At 36.6% G+C, this 20,421-nt stretch overlaps 1 protein-coding gene across 1 annotated transcript in view; it reads right to left on the bottom strand.

Annotated features, from left to right (window-relative positions):
* HCN1 (hyperpolarization activated cyclic nucleotide gated potassium channel 1) overlaps positions 1–20,421 on the bottom strand; it is a gene marked incomplete at both ends in the record, with an annotated part of 195,527 nt that overhangs the window by 36,861 nt on the left and 138,245 nt on the right. The window contains one exon of the mRNA XM_080362948.1: positions 7,956–8,102. Coding sequence (XP_080219074.1) covers positions 7,956–8,102 — 147 coding nt within the window. The remainder of the gene's footprint in view (positions 1–7,955; positions 8,103–20,421) is intronic.

Here is a 20,421-nt window from a genome sequence, read left to right as displayed (position 1 = left end):
CACAATCATAATGTGCAACTGAGTGCATAAAAATAGGCACATGCATTTGCTTCTGCATCAGACAGTGCATGGCATATTTATTTCCTCTTGCTGGTGGTGAGTCACAATGATAATCTTTATTTCATGGACACTGTCACATTTAAAGGGTGCCAGCTCAATGCAGAAACTTCTGAATTACATGACCCTGAAGTACTTTTACCAATACCAAACATATATGCTTCAAAAGACAAAACAAGCACAACATTAAAAATTGCATTTACGCAAGAACTAATTCAGAAGTCATATGAATTACTTTGTTATCAGTTTTAACCTCCTAAGAATCAGCAATGCCATCTAAAATTGCAACAGCCTATTCAGACGTAATAGGGATGAACATGCTGTGGTAAGCATTGTCTAATATGTAGTAATCTTTCCTGGCTTTCAGCAGAAACTGCACAAACTGCACAAAAAAAAGTCTTCGGCTTTTTCCACCTGCTGCCCCCAGCACTACCTGGGTACCAGCTAGCTGAACAATTCTTCACTCCATTAAAAACTGAGACATGATGGGCACTTGGAAGCATGATCTCAGACTTGAAGAGTGTGACATTCTCCTCTGTGGGACAGCACTCCTGTTGCATTAGCTGCTGTTATCTCAATGCACCACACTTTGTGCCCACAAAAACCTTTCTGATTCTGCTCTTCAGACAAACAGCAGTTCAGACAGGAGCAGGCGTAGACTGGATTTACTCCTCTATACTGGGATTTTACATCTCTCACAACATTTAGTTTACATCTAAATAGTCTGGTGCTTTTCTCAAACAACTTACCTTTCTATAAAGGACAACCACTGCACAAAGATTTGGGTATTTGGTTTGGATCAGTATTTTTGATGAGCTGTCACGTCTGAAGTATTTATTAAACAACTAGGACAAAGGAACCTTACAGGTGCAGTAACAAGACTTCAAGATCATATTTACTGAGAACTGATAGTGTATTATTATCTGTGTTATTGGAAGCAGTTGGACTTGACAAATAATTTTTCAGCTAAGTATGGTTTTGCTAACAAAGCATGTCAAACACAGAAGAGACTATGATGGAAGTTTTTTGCATATTATCAACAGCAATGCAAGTGGGTGGCAATTTAAAAGCTGTTTCTCAATTGCAGCATGTACACTCCTGTATGTACAAGCACACATTAAGGGGAAAACACACTCCCCATAGTTGAGGAAATTAAGCTGCATTGTCTCAGGTCCCTGAGAAACAGATTTAAGAGTGCATATAGTTTGTTACTGTGTCACATCCATGTGCAAAAGCATCTTAAAACACAATAATCCAATCAGCTGGTGATTGTCTGCCATTTCCAACATTAAAGTGGCCTATTTGTTACTATTTTTAATTTTAAAAATGTAATTATAGTCCTCTCTAGGAAGTTTTCAAGGCTTTGCTTAAGCCTTGTATACATAGACCATTCTTCGGACATACCTTACACAGAACTTTGAAAACTAGCATTTTATTTTTTCAGCATTTGTCAAATAAATAGTGCTGTGGTATATCAGCATTTTTCCTGCAAGACTGACATGCTACATAATTCATTCATAACTCCAGTACTCCAGAGTATGAACTAAAGTTACCTTTTATCTGTGCCTATGTGAAAAAACTTTTAATGCACTATATAAAGAAGGATTCACTCTTTCCATATAGTTATAGAAAGGTATATTTAAATGAGTTCCAGTATGATTACATCTATAATTTTGATGCATTTTCCCTAGTTACCCTCTTTAAGCTTCAGAGGAAGTTTCATTGCATACAAAAATGCATAAAAGTACAGTGGCTTATAAGGAAATAATTACCTGAATTTATGGATATAATTTGATACAGAAACAAAATATTTGGAATCTCCAGTAACTTAATATTGACACTTAATTTTTGTTCAATAAACTAATTTTATTTTCTACCACTATTTTAATATTTGATGACCTGTATCAAAAAATCATGATGACTACACTATTAAAAAGGATTGAAGCATACTATCACCTAATCACACCACGTTTCCACCTCATACTATTAACTCTGGAGACGCTTCATCCTTTTTGCAGAGGATTGCAGTATAGTCTAACTGACAACATAATGTTTTGTGATTTCTGAAGATAAATATTAAATAGAAGAAAAGATATTACAAAAAGAAGTAAGTTTTAATAGGGAAAAGGAGAAGGTTAAAAAATCAGAAAAAAGTTAGCAAAGTTACCAAATTGATAAATTTACAATTTATTCTGGAAGGACAAAACACTTTATCCAAAAATGTACTCAATTTGTCTACACATACCAAACTGATGTGGTTTTAGTCCTGTTTCTATTTAGATACAATCACTATTATCAATTATAAATCCAGTAATGGAAGCTTTCCATTATTTTGCTGTGAGAGTACCTCCCTTACAAGAACTGTCACAAAATGCCACCCTTGATGCAACACTAAGCACTGTGCAAGATCTTCTTCATAGTCTTACACTTGACTCATTAGGCTGTAATAGGTAACATAATGTACTTCCACTCACTATCCCTAAGGGAACAACAAAGGCCAAGAACTTCAGACAGTTCTGCCCAATTTCAGAAACAGCAGTGTGTAAAGATGAAGAAGTTAGTTAAAAAGAAACTAAAAGAAGGTTCTTGTGGGCTGGCTGGAAATTACTGGAGAGCAGTGTTAAGTGATACATCTAGACAAATACATAAAATAACGTATCCATTACCTCTTAGGAGTTAGGTCTTACAGTTACAATTTTTTTTTAAAAAAAGTAAACTTGATGGTTGAAAATGATTAAAAAAGCAAATTAATATTAGGAATTATTAGGAAAATAACTGTTTCTACTATTATAACATCAGTATGCCGGCTGCAGATCTGGTGCTCTCATCTCAAAAACACTATAGTAGACTCAAAGAAAAAATCTTTGAGAATGGCAAGAACGATGATCACAGGGGTAAGCTGGCTTCAATGCAAGAAATCATTAAGTAGAATAGGTCTCTTTACCTTCAAAACAATACAGCTTAAGGATGTTATCATAGAAGTCTACTAAATCATAACCGGCATGTGAAGGGTGGGTAGAAATTGACTATAACTTCCGCTACAAGAATTAACGGTCATCAAAACAAAACAAAACAAAAGGATTCAATCCCAAAGGAGGTGGTTTCTCATGCAGCAGAGTACAGGTCTGGTCCTTGCGAAAGGAGGGTATGGTTGCAGAGAGCAAACGTGGATTCAAGTAACTGGAAGTGGTATGTACTAAGGATTACCCAGTAGACAAAAACACATTAGTCTCAGAGAAGCCCTTGAACTGAAAATATTGGGAGTCTAGGAGAGTCATTAAGGGAAATGCCACACTTGCCTTGCTCTTGTTCATGGGCATCCACTTCCAGGCACTGCTGGGGAGGTGGAGGCTTAGACAGGCACCAGAGCTTCTTAGATTGAAATGATTATGTATATGTCTTTAAACTTTTGTAATTCAAGTGTCCTTTTAGAATAGATTTATTTTAGCTGTGGGTTGTTGTCTGGTTTGGGGTTTTTTGGGTGTTGTGGGTTTGTTTGTTTGCTTGTGTGTGTGTGTGTGTGTTTGGTTTTGTTTTTCTTGTTGTCTGTACTATCTCCACTTCAGGTAATGACAGTTACACAAACCGCTTTTGGGACTATGGCCTTCTGGCGCCAAATGATGTTCAAGTATGTAGGTGGCAAGAACTCTCAGTAAAAAAAATTGAACTTTAGAGATGTCTACAAGTATCTCTGCTGAAGAACCAGAGATTACATTTATATAAGGGAAATATGCTAATTGCTACCAACTGCTAATTACTATCTCAAGAAATGAGGGAGGGAGATAGTTAATTGCAAATTCTATTAAAGACAGAACTTATTTCACATGTCAGCTGCTGTTTGAAGATGAAGCATTTTTTTCTAGGCTAGTCAGCTAGGTTTTCTTCACAGCAAGAGAGTGTCTGTGGGGGGTGGGATGTGCAGAGGGAGCCTGGTGATTAGCTCAGACTTGCTGCAGAACTTGTATGGAGCTACAGATACGTTTGATGATTCCAACCCTGCATGGCCTGGAACAAGTGATTTAAAATCTGCCATGTCTACTGAAATTGTAACTGCCAGGAGTTTCCTGACTATCTGATTCTCAAGGAAGCTGGACAGTTATTATCAGATAAGTGTAACTGTGAAAAATGGGATATGCTTTTCAGTAAGAGTGAAATTTCTGAATTTAATGAAAAGAAACCTTTAATTCTTTACTTTCACCAGACAGCACTTTTCCGCACAAGCAGGTAGCAGCACACCGCATATGGCAACACATGCTTAATTCAGTTTGAGTGTGTAGAGCTGAGGATATCTAATTAACCATATTACCATGGGACTAATATACCCAAATTGTGCAACTAACTTAAGCAGGGAGAAGATAAAGTTTTTAAGTCCCATTTTCTAATCAGTGTCTGCCTTAGTTTTCAGTCATTGAAGGGAATCTCTTCATTAATACAAGATTATCCTTGAGTGACACAGGTCAGCTATGGATCACCTAGAGAGAGCCTTGTAAAATTTTAAAATGCTCAATGTCCTTTTTCTCTTTTGTTTATGAAGCTCTAGTTAATTCCCCACAACCAACATGATTCCACTTCTGTTACCCAACAAAACTTGCCACTTACACATATATATCAAACCTTTTCTTAGCTTTTCATTGTTTTAATCAACCAAAATGTTCCATACATGATTTTCAGAAGCTCTGTAAAGTGAACACTCATCCTCTTTTACCAAAAAAGTCTTACCTCTACTATAAACATATACAGATTTATTAGTAGCATTTCTCCTTCAACAATTAATTCTACACCAGGTTTTGGTGATAATTCTATGTCCTTCAACTATTTTTAAAGGTTGAATGATCATATTTGTATCATAAATACTTAGTTATCTGCTAAGAAAGCATGAGTCAAAATTTTAAACCATAGAGAAAAAAAAGGTCACCACTCCTGAAGAGAACTTAGCTGTGGAAAATTCCAGCCCATACAGTAAATTTGAATGGTTGAGAACAAGAGGAACTGAAAATAACTTTTTTATAACATTTGATGATATTCATGCTATAATTATGCAGTAGTTTCTGTGGTTTCTTTTATTCTGTTTGCTGTAAGTGAGGAAATAATGGTTTCAGTTTAATGTCTTCATCATAAGCTGCTTTCATCAGGCTAAGCATGCCCTGTGGAGACTCTCAATGTTTATTTCTTACCCTATGCTAAACTCAAGGTATAACAAAATGCAGGATTAATGAAAAACTTAAGAAATGCAGTAAATACTTATTCTTGAATGATGTAATTAGCATATCTGTGGTATCACCTGGTTGTTACAACCTTCTGCAGTTATTGAGACATAAGATGGTATATCTCATCCAATATAAGAACATATGTTCTGCCTTTAAATGTCCAATTTATTATCCATTGGTAATACCAAAAAGCCCCTACCTGCACTACCAAGCTGTGCATACTGAAATAGCACCTAAAACATAATTTGAAACTGCTAAACTAAGCAAACACCCAAGTGGTGTTCCCAGGGCACAGGGCAGGAGCTGCCATCGGAATCTGGACAGATTCACTGGAAACCTGTTCTGGCACTGGCACTGTACAGCTATTACTTTTTTTTTTTTCCTCCTCTTACCTTTTGCTGGAACAAATTCTATGTTGTCATCAGGGCACTGTGCAACCTGATTGTAGTGTCTGAGGAACACACCCTACTGAGTAAATAAATATTTTTCATGTAACATGGAGAACAAAGGAGGCATGCTAACTACTGCATGATCACAGCAAAAGCAGAAGCCATTCCTTCAGAGAAATTCTATTTTTACTCTATGTTTTAGTGGCTCATTAATTTTTTAGATTTTCCATGTTTGACCTCTCTCCAGAAGTGCTTTTTTGTTTGTTTGTTTGTTTGTTTTTTTATGCTTGACCAAATTTGCTGTGCTGCTCTTAAGCAACGAAAAAAAGGAAAGGAAGGTGACAGTACAATAGGGGTGTGAAGGAGGAAACAAGGAGAGAGGGAGAAGGAAAGGAAGAAAAGACAGGTATTAGGGTGTCATATAACTGCAAATTGTTAATAAAAAAGTTTTGCAATAGGAGCATTTTAGATGTCATTTATGGAGAAATGCTTTCCTTAAAAGCAGAAATAGAAGAAACCATTTCTGATGTCAGTGACTGATGCATCTGGATATGCACCTGTTTTTTAACAAAGCTCCATAGTGGCCAAGATTCATGTTTTGGCTGCCACTGCACTCTAGGGATAATTTTTAATAACTTAAAAAATAACTTTTAAACTTTTCTCATCCTACATGATAGATTTTTATAGTACATTCTCCTCAAGATATTTCAAAAGATACTGAGGGGAGCCCCAGGGTAAATTGGCAGAGGCAGTGCAGAAGGCAGAGCCCTCTACCTGCCCCCCAAAACACTTACAAATTCACAATATAATTAAAGGATTCAGACTGCCTCTATGTTAGGGAATTAAATGGGTCCACACATTGGGATCCAGTTGTCTGTACTTTTGAATTGTTCATAGTTTGGCCTGATTTTGATTTGAACTATCTAGCTATGACCCAGCAACTTTGTGCAGGATTCATCAGTCCCAGTTGGCAGTTTGTAAGGAGAGAGGCCACTATCAGACTTTAATAACACAGACATGGCCAAACTGCACCAGCTGGCCTCACAGCCCATGAACAGGCAAGGCATTATTTCTTGTAACTATTTTAAATATGGAACTTGATTGATTTTGGCAATGGATTGTATTACATGTTTTCCCTCCACAACAAAGAGCAATATTCAGTGATACAAACAATCCATCACAGACTCGTGTTCTTATGACACAAAATTCGTGAAAAAATAAACAACCTTCACATATCTTTCCAAAAGTACAGATGACATCTGGTGCTCTGCTGGGTGTTATTGTATTCATTATATATATAATATTTGTATATACATGCACACACACCCATTCAGCACCACTCCTCCCATGGCTGAAGATACTAAAAGACATTACTGAAAATGACATAGGTTTCATCACGTATCAGACTGTTCCTCCCTTATTACCCCCTTCTATTGTTTCTTTTCTCCTTTCCCTGTTTATGCTTTCTTCTTTCCCAATTCTTCAACTTCATTCTTCTCCTTTGGATTTTTTCTTCCTCCTTTCAGTAGAGGATATTAGCAAAATGATAGCACAAACACCCCTGAGCAGGTCAGGCATGAGCATCACCCAGCAGAAGACAGTCAGATTTGCATTCTCATTAAGCAGTTACCTCTGCTATAGTAAGAAGAATGCTGCCTTCCTCCCACACAAACACCTTGCCAAAGAAAATTCCAACTGCTGTCACATATAACACAATATAAAAAACCATAAATAAAATAAAAAACCCACACAAAACCAAAAACAAACCCCCAAAACAACCACCAAAAAACCCACAAACAACAAAAAAACCTGGAAATTGTTTTAACCAAATTAATTTTTTAATGATTTATATATCTTATGCCAGCTTTCCCATCTCAAGTCTTAACTTCCCCATCTCACTGTCTTAACCAAGGATGCTACTCCTCAGAATGAAACAAAGCAGCTCTCCCTTCGCTAGTTTCATCTGAACAGATGCATGGCTAGCAAGCAGAGAGGGCAGAAAAAACCCTTCACTGAGTACCATTCTAGTCCAGACAGTCCCTCAACAATTAAGGATGAGATTTTACTCTTTGATATGTTTGTGTTGCAGTGACTCTGGCAGATTGGTTCTGAATACAGTATAAGTCTGTTTATTTCTTTGTGTCAACCTAATATAAAATTCATTCTCCTGGTCATTCATTGACTAGGTCAAATGAGATTAAATGCTACAGAATGGTATTACAAAGAGCATTTCAACACAGAAACAGAGAAGACATGGAAGTTTTCCATACCATGAAGAACCACTCAAATGCTTTAATCTTACCTCCCTGAGGGGATCATTGAGCTCATTGAGAATGTTTTCTTCATCAAAGATCTTGCCTTGGTAGCGGTGCTCATAGTAATCATGGATCTTCTGGCGCATTTCAGCAGGTAACTTGTGGAATGACATGTACTGTTCCACTTGTTTGTACTGTCAGGGCAACAAAAGGAAGACTCAGTTAAAAAAAAAGAAAAAAGAAAAACAACAAAAAACAACACAGCCTTTTTTACTGTCTAAAAGCATCTTCAAAATGAAAATTCATTTATGTACCCACTTAAGATTGATATATTTTATAAAGATAACATTTTATTCATATATTGGAGAACTCTCACACAAATATTAGTTCATTTGGTATTACTCATGTAACAGCACAACAACTACAACTTACGGAAACTGCCTTTAGTATCAAAGCTGATATCCACATTAGTATACAAGTTTTAGAAGCCAAACCTCACACTTGTCACATGTTCCCTAAAATCACAGCTCTACAATTTTTAGCCCATTCCACGTGGCAGATAGGGAAGCTGAACAAAGTGTGTATCCACACGTCCAGTGCTGCATTCAGAGGGAGTTTAACACGTGAAATTTCAGGAATTGTCTGCGCTGCATTAGTATGCAACATATTAATGTTATATATGCTTATAAGATGACCCCCTGTCTTGGTCTTGGTCTCAGCTGAATGAAGCACTGAGGCAGAGGATAAAAACCCTTCCAGGCTTATAGGTAAGTTAAAACTTGACAGAAACTTGGTTTATTTATGTAAAGAGACTTCCTTTTTTTTTTTTCTCATTTTTTTCCTGCATATTTAGGCAATTTTATCTGTGTTCAAGGAAAAAGATAATGAAGTCTTAATTAGGACCAGCATCTCTGCAGTACAATTGAATGAATTTATGATGTACATGCACTCCTTATGAAATGCAGCACATATCCTTTAACTTTGAATATATATACATTGCATAAATATGTATGTAAAAACATATATGTATAATTGGACGCTGCTCCATCCTCTCAAATTGAAATTAGTTTTTGCTTTACAAAGCGTCTAAATCTTAGATGGAGCCACATGTATGACATGCATTCCCTAAATAAGAAGAAAGTAATTTGGCATGGGACTATTTAACAAAGTATGATGAATATATAAGCCTGATTCAACCTTTGCACAGCTATTTTGCACCTCTGAAGCAACAATTCTTCGCCCCCATCATTTAGAAGCAAGATTTAAATTTGCATGCTCATATTGGTTTCTATTCTGATTTGGAAAAGTTTATTTGTATATTGTGGGTATGAATCAGAGTTCTGGGCCATCTGCAGACACGCTCTAGCATAAACAAGGTATTGGCTCTATTATAAGATTGTCCCACTAATCAGTTGCAGCTAATCTAAACACCGATTCACCTGGAAGGAAGGGGTATGAGATTGCCCAGTGCTCTCTATATTAATATCTCTCCAAGGTGCTCAGACAGTCCCGCTGCTGTGCAGTGCACCACGCAATGTCTTTGCGCCTGTGTCCAGCCCATCATGGCTGTGGCCTCACGTATGGACGTGTCACATAGGCCACACGTCTCAGCACACGCAGGCAGGGAAAGGACTTCACTGTGCTCCTCAGCACAGTGGCTGCACCCCTCTACTCAACCTCATTCACGTACTAACATGCTTGAGTGACACTAATAGAAGTAATCCATGCCCGTTAAAAACATACATTCATGGAGATGTATAACACAAGCGAGCTGCAAAGGACTTTAATACCAGAATGACCTTGAAGAAGAGAACATTCATGCTAAAAGCAATTTGCTTTGCCAGCCATTTACATCGCACTCTTTCATTAGTGCTGTTATTTGAACAGGTGCTTTCTCACACACAAGCAAGTTATTTTCTCTACCAGAGTTAACGCTTACACATGAGAATTTTAGAGAAAGAAAAATTATAAAACTGCGTAGCTCTATGTACGCAGAGCTTATCTCTGGTGTGTCTCAGAATGTTTCCAAGTAACACACATAAAAGTAGGGACAGCTGCATATAAGTAATATTATCTTGAAAAAATGTACAACAAGGAAGTAAAGTCTTCCACAATTCCCAGAAATATTTAGCCATCCAAAATACTATCAAGGTCTTTTTCTATGTCAAAGTATCTGACTATCATTATCACCCTGTAATAAATCTTTTCCTGATCTTTCTCAGTGTGATTTTCATATTCTGTATCATTCATGCTACTATTACTCCCTTCCTTGACATTCTGTTATAGCATTCGTGTGAAGTCTCCTCTCAAAACTTTTAACTTATTATTTTCTTCAGTGACTGATATCTTTCACTAACTCAGACCAAGTAAAAATTCATTTTTATTTCTCAGAAAAGCAAGTTCATTTTTTTCAACCTTGCTGTATGTTATTAGCAATATTGAGCATCTCCCAGATGAGTCATCACTTTGGTGTGTCACATGCCAGTGGCAAAAAACTGTGCTAAAATGAAGACAAAAAGAGACCAAAATTGATAACGTCTTGTTCATTTTTTTTTTTAACATAATAAACCACTAATTTTCTCAAGTTAATTTAAAAGAATGGTTTATCTGTGAGTACCACAGATATCAATAATGGTTAGAAATGGAGGTATTTTTTTACTTTTAAATAATTATACTGATTTCTTGGTAGTTTTTTGTTTGTTTTGGTTGTGGTTTTTTTTAGTTTGCTTGTTTGTTTTTTTTTTTATTCTCTTGTAAAAATAGCAAATAATTTAAAGAGAACAGAACTACTCTCTGCAAAAAAAATTACAGGTCAAAATGGTTTTAAAAGTCTCATTAGCACTGTGAATCCCTTGAATCAATACAAAAATCCACTACCTTCTACCCCTGATTTTTCCAAGTGTGATTTTACATATGAAGTTGATAAAATTGTCAGTGAAGTTAAATTTTGTATTTTGTATTTTAGTCATATTTAAAAGAACTGTAGCTGATCCTGAGTCATCCATCAGACCTGACACTTGAACCTGCATCTTCATATACAAGTGGAATCATTTTTCTCTAATGACTTTTCTCATCGCACTGTATGCTGTATATGCTGTATCTTTTTACTTCTAAAAATTTTCACTTGCCCACCCCGCCGCCTTTTTTTTTTTTCTTTTTTTTCTTGTTTGTTTTGGTGTATTCAGAAAAGAGATGTCTGAATTCCACACTCACAAAAGCACTTCTGGTGCTTTTCTTCTATCTGTGTGAAATAACTGTTAGTGTCACAGCAGGTTCCCTCAAAACTGACTTTAATTACTTTTTTTCTTTTTTTTTTTTTTTTTCTTTTTTTGGGTCTTTTCTTATGGCTCACAAGAAGTCACAGACTACATTTAAAATATAAATGACTGTGTAAAAACTTGCCTTTCCATCCACACCTGGAATATTGTGTCCAGTTCTGGGCCCCTCAGTTCAAGAAGGACAGGGAACTGCTGGAGAGGGTCCAGCACAGGGCAACAAAGATGATGGAGTGGAGCATCTCCCTTATGAAGAAAGGCTGAGGGAGCTGGGTCTCCTTAGCCTGGAGAAGAGGAGACTGAGGGGTGATCTTCTTAATGTTTATAGATATGTAAAGGGTGAGTGTCACGAGGATGGAGCCAGGCTCTTCTCGGTGACAACCAATGATAAGTCAAAGGGTAATGGACACAAACTGGAACACAGGAGGTTCCACTTAAAATTGAGAAGAAGGTTAATGGAACACTGGCACAGGCTGCCCAGGGAGGTTGTGGAGTCTCCTTCTCTGGAGACATTCAAAACCCGCCTGGACACATTCCTGTGCAACCAGATGTTCCTGCTCTGGCAGGGGGATTGGAGTGGATGATCTTTTGAAGTCCTTTCCAAACCCTAACATTCTGTGATTCTGTGTGATTCTTGCTAATGCCTGACACTGAGGAGAACTACGTTTTTCCAGGAAAAAACACTTCGTAAGGGACTCCATGCGTGCATGTACAAAGAGATGTAAGAGGCAACAGCAAACTACCTCCAGTTCCCGAGTTATGAGGAGAAAAATAAGAGGCATCCAGCCTATTGCGCAGAGACTGTGCGGGATTAAGACACAGCAGGACAAAGGAAAGATAAGAAAAATGTTTTTAAATTGTTTTGTCTGATGTTACCACACTCAAGCATGAATTTATTTCCATAAAACTCTAAACATTGTCAAGTTAACCTAAATATATTTGCCTGTTATCAAATTATTTCAGACTGCTTTAAATCACTTCTTAATGCATAATGATGTAACTGATTGCTATTAAATGGAAAGACTGTGATCTTCCCTTCCTTCCCCTTCCCCTTCCCTTTCCCTTTCCCCTTTCCTTCTTTCACCTGGATCACCTGGCTTATACTCTGAATTCTGGAGATCACAAGCCTTCTGATCCTACTTGATGCAATTTTAAATGCTTTTGTAATGCATAGAAATACATATTTTTTTATCCCACTGTGCTTCTATAGTATCTACACTTTGTTTGGTCTGTAGAAAGAATATATTATTTTTGCACTTTAATTTTACTCTCTCTCAAATTAATTACATGCTTACCTTATATATTCATAAAAGTAAACAGTATTTTTGAATGCTGATGCTGTTTTCCATACCTGTTACAACTACATATTCATGATGTTTTCAATATCTCACTGAATGGATAAAATATTGTGTTGCTGACCACTCCAATCCTATCTCTTTTTTTAAGATTAATATTGAACTGTTTCTCCTAAAATAAGTACATATATTAATGTGATTTATATATGTACTGCCATAATTTCTATAATTTCTATCTCAGTGTTTTACATTCATTGCCGAAATGAAAAGGCCCAAAAATGCTACACAAATAAGCAAATAAAATTGCTGAAATAGGGACGAGCTAAGTGGATTTCAAAGTCAAGTAATATTTCACAGACTTTTACTGAAGAGCACCATCCAGTAATAACTGTTTCTTGTTCTTTCAGCCATAATCTTATTAATGGGATCCTTGTATACGGTAAAATTCTGCCACTGTGTTCCTTCAGTAACAGGAAAGTAGTATGAAATCAATCATATGAGGTCCTTGGTAGAGTTGGTTAGGAAACTGGAGTTATTCTTAAAAAAAATAGATATGGAAAAAAGGCAAAGGAGAGAAGTGAGGTCTTTTTCACTCCTGAATGTATTATCCACGCCTAGTGTCAATATACCTTTAAGTATTTTTCTACAAGGTTTGGTCCACCTGCATATCTGGAAAACTCCTAAAGGGCCCACAACCAAAGCTGGGGAAGCATTGGCAATAATACACGTGAAAGCAAATAAAATTTCTGTCTTATACTAGCTTTGTTTGTGAGAGCAGGATGAGGTATATACACCCTAAAGCAAATAAATTTTGTGTAGATGACACATTACAGTCTGCATAGCAAGTGACACATAGAAGAGATCCCAGAAACTTCTGATACACCTTAATACTTACATGATTCTCATCTTCGTAAACGTTCATCTACTAATTCAAAAAAATCAAGTGAATCAAAAGACAGCACACCACTATCACCAAAATTGGACTTTGAACTGAAACTTTTAGAATTATAAAATTAAGACTGCTCTCTTTCTGTGTTAAACAGTCTTGAAAAATGTGAACTGACAACAAAAATTGGAAAGTTATTCATGTGATACCTTAGTTCAGCTTTCTAAAAGTCAAGTGTCTAATTTAAACCAGTTATCCTGATTCTTTCTCATGTAACCAGAGCAAGATCAGAAGGGACAATTAATCTCATTCTAAAATTCACGTCTTGCATAGATGGAAGAAACTCACCTTTGTCATCCTTATCTCACTCTCCATTCACCCTAGGGGAGGTCTAAATGATGATTAATGACCAATTTGCTCATCATCAACTGTAACCGTGTATTTTAAAAAATAAATTATTTGAAGTTTCTAAAATAAGAACCTTTCTATTGTAATACACACATTTATAGCGTCTGATCCAACATGAAAATACCAAAGGTATCCTTTCAAGTTCAATCATTTGCTCTTATAACCGTGCTTCTAAAAGTTCAGGCTTCAAGGAATAAATTTAATAAATCTGATTATCAAAAGAAGAAAGTGAATGCTACAGGGTGGCATTGATAAATCTCTAGTTATCAAATGCCAGGTGAAGATTTTATATTTGCATTCCAAATTCCTTATTAAAAAAAAATGGGTTCTCTGAGCGGGAAGGGCAATTTATGATTCTCTCTGAATCGAAGTAAGGGAAAGGTTGTTAGTATGTCAACACATCACTGAATAACAACTAACAGACTGCACTGAACTACAGAACTGTCTGATACATAAATGATTAAATTTTAGTAAAGAATTATAAAATTTAACCCCTAACTTTTTAGTAGTGACTAAAACCATGGTTCAGGTGACTGTCAGTTATCTTACCTGGCAGAACATATGGCATTTCAACAAACAGCTTTTCTTAATAGGTTTTCCAGTAAGTGTTGAATAAAAAGGTAGAGCCCAAATATGTTCATGTTACTCAAACAGCATTTTCTTGGTAGAGTGTTTTTATAAACATAGAGTTTAAAATGTTATGAAACAATTTTCTAGTATGTCTTAATCCCTGTGAAAGTTCACTGGGTTTACACCTCCGGGGTTGAAATGTAATTCCTGCACTTTCCACAAAATATAAGCAGGCATCATTGATGTCAAGATCCGTTTTCTCTCTGCTATTGTGCTGCAAGGCCTTGAAATGAGCCGAAGGAACCGAGCAGCTTTGCCTCTGGAGATGAGAGCTGTATGGACACGGACAGAACTGAACAATGATCACACATTTGCAAAGAATAACAGCTGGGGAGAGGCTTTGCCAGGTTTTATTGCCTCTTACTCAAAATTATTCAAATGCATAAGTGGACTTGGAAAGCAAATACTTAAGGAATTACACACACTACTAAATATGCAGGAAACATATTCCTGGTTAAAAATGAAACGTATGGAAATAACTTTATGGTTCACAATTCACAGAAATAGCTGTAATGTCTACTATCCTTAAATTTGGTATTCAACTGAGTGCTGACTTATCACTCAGATTACATTGATGAAGGAATTAAAAAAGCACAAACTGAAGCTTTATCTGACCAAAAATTCACAGGCAATTAATTTTTAAGCGGTATATCTATATTTCATTCATTGAGATTTCATTCTGCAGCAGAAGGGCAAGTGCAAGTGCAGTGAATGAGCACTGAAAGAGTATAAAGGGGAAGTTTTTCAGGGGAAGTGTAACATCACTTTTTTAAAATAACCTTTCAGCAAAATATACTTTTTAAAATTAGAGGGATAATATTTGAAAAATTCTGTGCAAAGACGACGTAATGAAAGTACGTAACTTTCACTTAAAGGTACTATTTTGAATTAAAACATTGTGTATTTTAAAGCACCCACTTTGCTAAAACTTCATAAACGTTTTCAGTTAAATTCCTTACATTCTATTTATGCATCACTATTTAAATGGCACGTACAAACTACATGTTTTGTGTCCCCCCGCAGAAAAAAGAGAATGGGTAACTTCCGATGGCACATTTCCCCCTTTTTATTATATGTAGCTCTCTCTGACATGAAATAATAAATTAATTTGCTTTTTGCACTCAGTCGTTTGAGAAATTAGATAATAGGTTGTTTACAAGCTTTTAAAATGACCTCTTAACCCAGTATTCAACAGTTCCAGCTCACTAGCTGAGCTTCATGGTTGTATGTCTAAATATCACATGATATTTCTTCTGTTTGCTGAATGAATAATCTAATCTGTATAAATAAAAATAATGTCTGAAAAAAATCCCCGAGGCTTGATTCTCCCATGAAGACTTTTAATAACATGAGACAATCACAGACAGCAGAGGCTGCATTTTTTATCCCTTTCCAAGAACTTTCAGTCTAATTTCATAAGTGGGTTCTATGTTAAAATAATAGTAAAAGACATTAAGTTACAGATTAATGGGAAAGGAATGAGAATAATTGTATAGCTTATATTTATTAATGGATATTTAACAGATTTTTGATTCAATTTTCTCTTGTCACATTTATTCTGAGAACCTGGTATTTTTCTCTTCTTTAACTCCATAACATGTTACCAGCTGCAAGCATCACTCCTGACACACAGTGGTATAAATGAGGGAAACCCATTATTCCTGCTCTCAAAAGATGGGGACCTCTCTTTTTGGTCCAGCCATTGTTTGACCAGGGGAGCCTGGGCAGGGCACACAGATATTGCAGGATGCTGTTTTGTGCATCTTTTCCATCTCAGACTGCAAATGGTGCTATTTAAGGAACCTGTCAGCTGGGTGATATAAGGTCTCCAAAGTTATTATCTCCTCTCTTGCAGTCGTTGTCAGTCCTACAATACATTCACCAACTGTTTGGTGCCTTGATTCACAGTTACAGAACCAAACAATAGCATCCTGGGTCTGCTGCTCCGGAATAGCTATGCTGATACCTCCAGACTGCAGCTTAACCTACTGGCAGATAGAAGAGAGTGGAGAACACCATCACCCATCAGCTCTCCTCCATGGTTAAGAGAATCCTGTCTCACTAATGAGTATTCCTCATTACTGCAAGGCCCTCATTTTAAGCAAACACAGCATAGGTCTAAGCTTTTACCTACTCCCTTTGGTTGAGAACCTGAATGATTTTTGTATTTCTGCAGGACAGAAAGGAAAGAAAGGTCACAAACACCTTCCCAAGCTATAAAGAATTCTGGATAAATATTCCTAAATCATTTAAGCTCAACCTCTATTTAGTCTCACCCAGCATTTAAAAGCATTATCTTCAGCAGCTGATACTATGTATTTGCTATTTGTAGTGTTCATTTTCTTCCATATGTCAACAGCTTTTTCATCTGTATAGGAGTAGACTCATCGATTCTGCCCTATAATTAAAATAATCTCCTTAGCCTTCTGCCTCATCCTCACTAGAGGGCTGCAGATGGTTTCCATGCACTTGGCCAAGGGGGACTCTTGTCTTCCACTGGAAATTCAACTAGGAATCAAGAAACCCCTTGCAAGGGTTATTGTACATCTCGTGTTTGTACAGTTCATCCTTTAAAAATACTTTTCATCCTAGTTTTGGCTGGGAGTATTAGGAAAACAAAGAAAGGTTTTGCATGTGGAAATATCTCCATGTTTCAAATGGGCACAAGACTCAACTCTCCATCCCTTTTGTACGGGTTCCCCCAATTACACTGGAAAAAACACCTCTCATTTATGCGCAGTCCTTTGGCCCACAATGGCAGGTTATTTCATGAGCCAGCTGAACTCTTGATCTCACTGATGAGGCATCGAAGGATGATCTCTAACTGAATATTTGGTCAAACTTCATGTCAGCACTAAACATTTACTCATAGGATTATTATCTGTAATGATAACTGTATATACCAAAAATGAGTAAACACAGATGCTTCTCAAATGACCAGAGATCTGGTTGTGTTCAGAAAGGACACCAAAGAGTGAATCTGCCAACCATTTGGTGATCTTATTTCAGCAGTGGCAAAGTAATAAGCTCACCCATCCATCCCACAGTCACCAAATGGCTGAATTCACTATGAATTCAGCTATATTTGTACAGTCTACTTTACTCACTGTTACTCTGTATCTTACAGATATCTTCACAGAAAAAAACCAACAATAAAACCACCTCCAAACAAACAAAAACCCCAAACAAACCCCAAAACCCCAACAAAACCATTTTATAATTAACCATAGATCAAAATAAAAAGTTTCCTGCTTAATGGTGGAATAGGTTCACTTCTATGTTCTTTATCATGAGATGAAACCAAAGTGATTTGTTTAGCCTAAAAGCTATCATCTGTTCACTATCTATTTTTCGCTAATTACCCCCCAAAGAGTACTGTTGCTTGCAAGAATGCTTTAAGCTGTCATTTTACTCAGACGCAGTAATTAAACATTTCCTTTCAATTGCCTCAAAATACACAATCTCTTACTATTGTTCTTTTCAATTAGTGTAATTGAGAAATTAATTAAGTTATAGGGAATCTTCTGAATAGGATTTGTTTCCTTAGTCTCTTCTTTATCTTGTCCAAATTTGCTTTTTACTGTTTTAAAGAGGGGAGGGGATGGAAGGAGCATGAAAACTAAACTCCAAGTTCTGTCATTGCCTCTGTGAAGAGAGGAACTAATTTAATGAAACAACGATCAAAGCCCCGAGGCAAGAAAAGAAAAGCATCTCTTCTCAATGCTACTATAGGTGAAAATGCATCAAGTCCAAGGCAGGACGATTTTATTTTTTAATGAGAAAAATACTGTACAGATGACAGCTTATTTAAAAATATCAGATATGCTGTAATGGTCTCCTTAAAAGTGCCAGTTTCAAAGTGAAATTTAATACCTATTTAATACCATCTTGTACAATTTTCCTTTATCTTTTGAATGCTTTGGATTTTTTTTTTTTTCCTTTTCTTTTCAATTTGCTTATGCTGGTAAAAATATATATATATACATTTTAAAATGTGCCCTGAGTGGAGGGAGAGGAGGCAGAAGGAGTTATTCCCCACATTCTCTCTGGGTGAAGTAGGGGATGAGGAAGACCAGCTCCTCTGCTTGGTCACTCCTTTAGCTCCATTCTGGCACAGGCAGCAGTTTCTGAAGCTCAAGGACCTGTGATGGGACATTCATCCCTGGGCAACGAATGCATGCAACACATGACCATCGCACTACGCTGAGTTCGGCCTGTGCTACCACGCCTTTAGCTAAACGGGCACGCTTCATTGTTAGCAATTCGCCCACAAGAAATCCAGTTATTTCAAGAAGCAATTTGAAGCAGTAATTTAGAAGAGGAATACAGAAAATAAGGTATAATTAGGTTGAAATTATGTAACTTTATATCTATTGTGTAATGGTTGTAATGAAAAGAAGAAAAAAAAAAGTTTTATTTGCACCATAATTGTTACATCTGCTTGGTGTTGTGCCAACAGCTAATGCTACTAGAAGCACCAGCACAAGCAAGACAGAAACACTGGCATGATACAGCTGCTGATCCTAGAAATTCTGGCTGTGATAAGACCTAATTATGGCTTGCTAGTTCTTCTTGTGTTAATTAGTGGAAAACGCCAATTCATCAAGAAGCGTGTGCTTTTTAAATCGACCCATTTCAAAGACACTTGCATGGCAATAACTTTATCATGCATGAGGAGGTCCGTCCAAAGCTAAAGGAAAAGACAAAGATATTCTTCAGCAAACAAAGATGGTCCAGTTGCTCTATTATAGGATGTTTTGCTTTTCCTGACCTCTGATCAGAGACCTGAAACTGCCATTCCCTCATTTCACAGCAGTGCCCTAACAATGAGGAAATGGTTCTTCTAGGCTGCGCATCTATCAGTATCTTTTCTGCTTTGCCTGATAAGCATCTATCAAGCTACAGAGAGACGGAAAGTTATCTTGTTCTTTGTAGAGATAGAAATAGCAATGTAGATTATCACATTTCACTTTGCTTTTCCAGTAAAGTATAATTACTTGCAGAGAATCAAGGTGGTGAGAAAGAGTGACAGAGACTCATCCCATGCAGAGGTACTCATGGGAAAAAAAGTCTGCACAGGACCACTGGCTGCAATTAATCGACTTCCTTGAGACATTTAACATGTAAACACCTGAGCCAGTGTCAGACAGCTGCAGTACTAACATTTTTTTTAAAACTAAAGGAGCTTAGAGGAGACGAGAAAACCTCTGCTCTGAGCATATAGCTTGTTACTGCCTGATGCAAAGAGCCCTTCCACTTACACGGGAGACCTGGTGATTATAATTTATTGTTTTAGATAATCTAAAACTGTCTGTCAGACTGTTCAAGTCTCTAGCCTCACCTGAGTCACTGAGGTTAATGCATAATATCACACAATATTCGTGATTCTGAGCCTTCTGCACCAAAAACTGCAACAGTCTGACAAACTGTTCCTCTTCTTCATGTTCCCAGCTGTTGTTTTTCATCCATTCTTACAAAATAAATGTAATCTTATCTTCTTTTTCTCCTTACTTTGTCTTTATCTAGTCTCGAAGTACAAATACTTCAGAGACATCCCTAGGGAAATGAATTTATGGCACCTGGAGTCTTCTCTGATAAATGACAGCCATGGCAGTAAAGTAATACTCCAAGCAGCCTTTTGTACTCCTTTTAAAAGCATCATTGTAGACCTGATGGTTCCAGAGGAATGCCTGTGAGTGACAAGATGTATCTTCTGGTGTTCCAGAATTATGAAACTTATTCACTAGGAACAGAAAAAAAACTTACTAAGTTTTAATAAGAGTTAAAAATAATTCTTTAATTAAAATAAAAATGACAAATAAGAGAGCTCCAAAAGCCTATCAGGGATAGAAAAGCCAATGGAACACATTCTGCAAAGAACATATTTTAAGGCAATTTATAACTTTCTTCAAACAAATAGATTAATAATTCTTGTGATACTCATGGCTGTGAAGAAATAGTTTGATGCATCAACCATCCAACTGTACCAAATCTTACATAAAGAGTAAGTCTTATTTTT

Source organism: Nesoenas mayeri (assembly GCF_963082525.1).
Source record: "Nesoenas mayeri genome assembly, chromosome: Z".
In the NCBI taxonomy this organism is placed as follows: domain Eukaryota; kingdom Metazoa; phylum Chordata; class Aves; order Columbiformes; family Columbidae; genus Nesoenas; species Nesoenas mayeri.
Note: the sequence above shows the minus strand (reverse complement) of the source record. Positions and strands in the feature narration are given on the sequence as shown.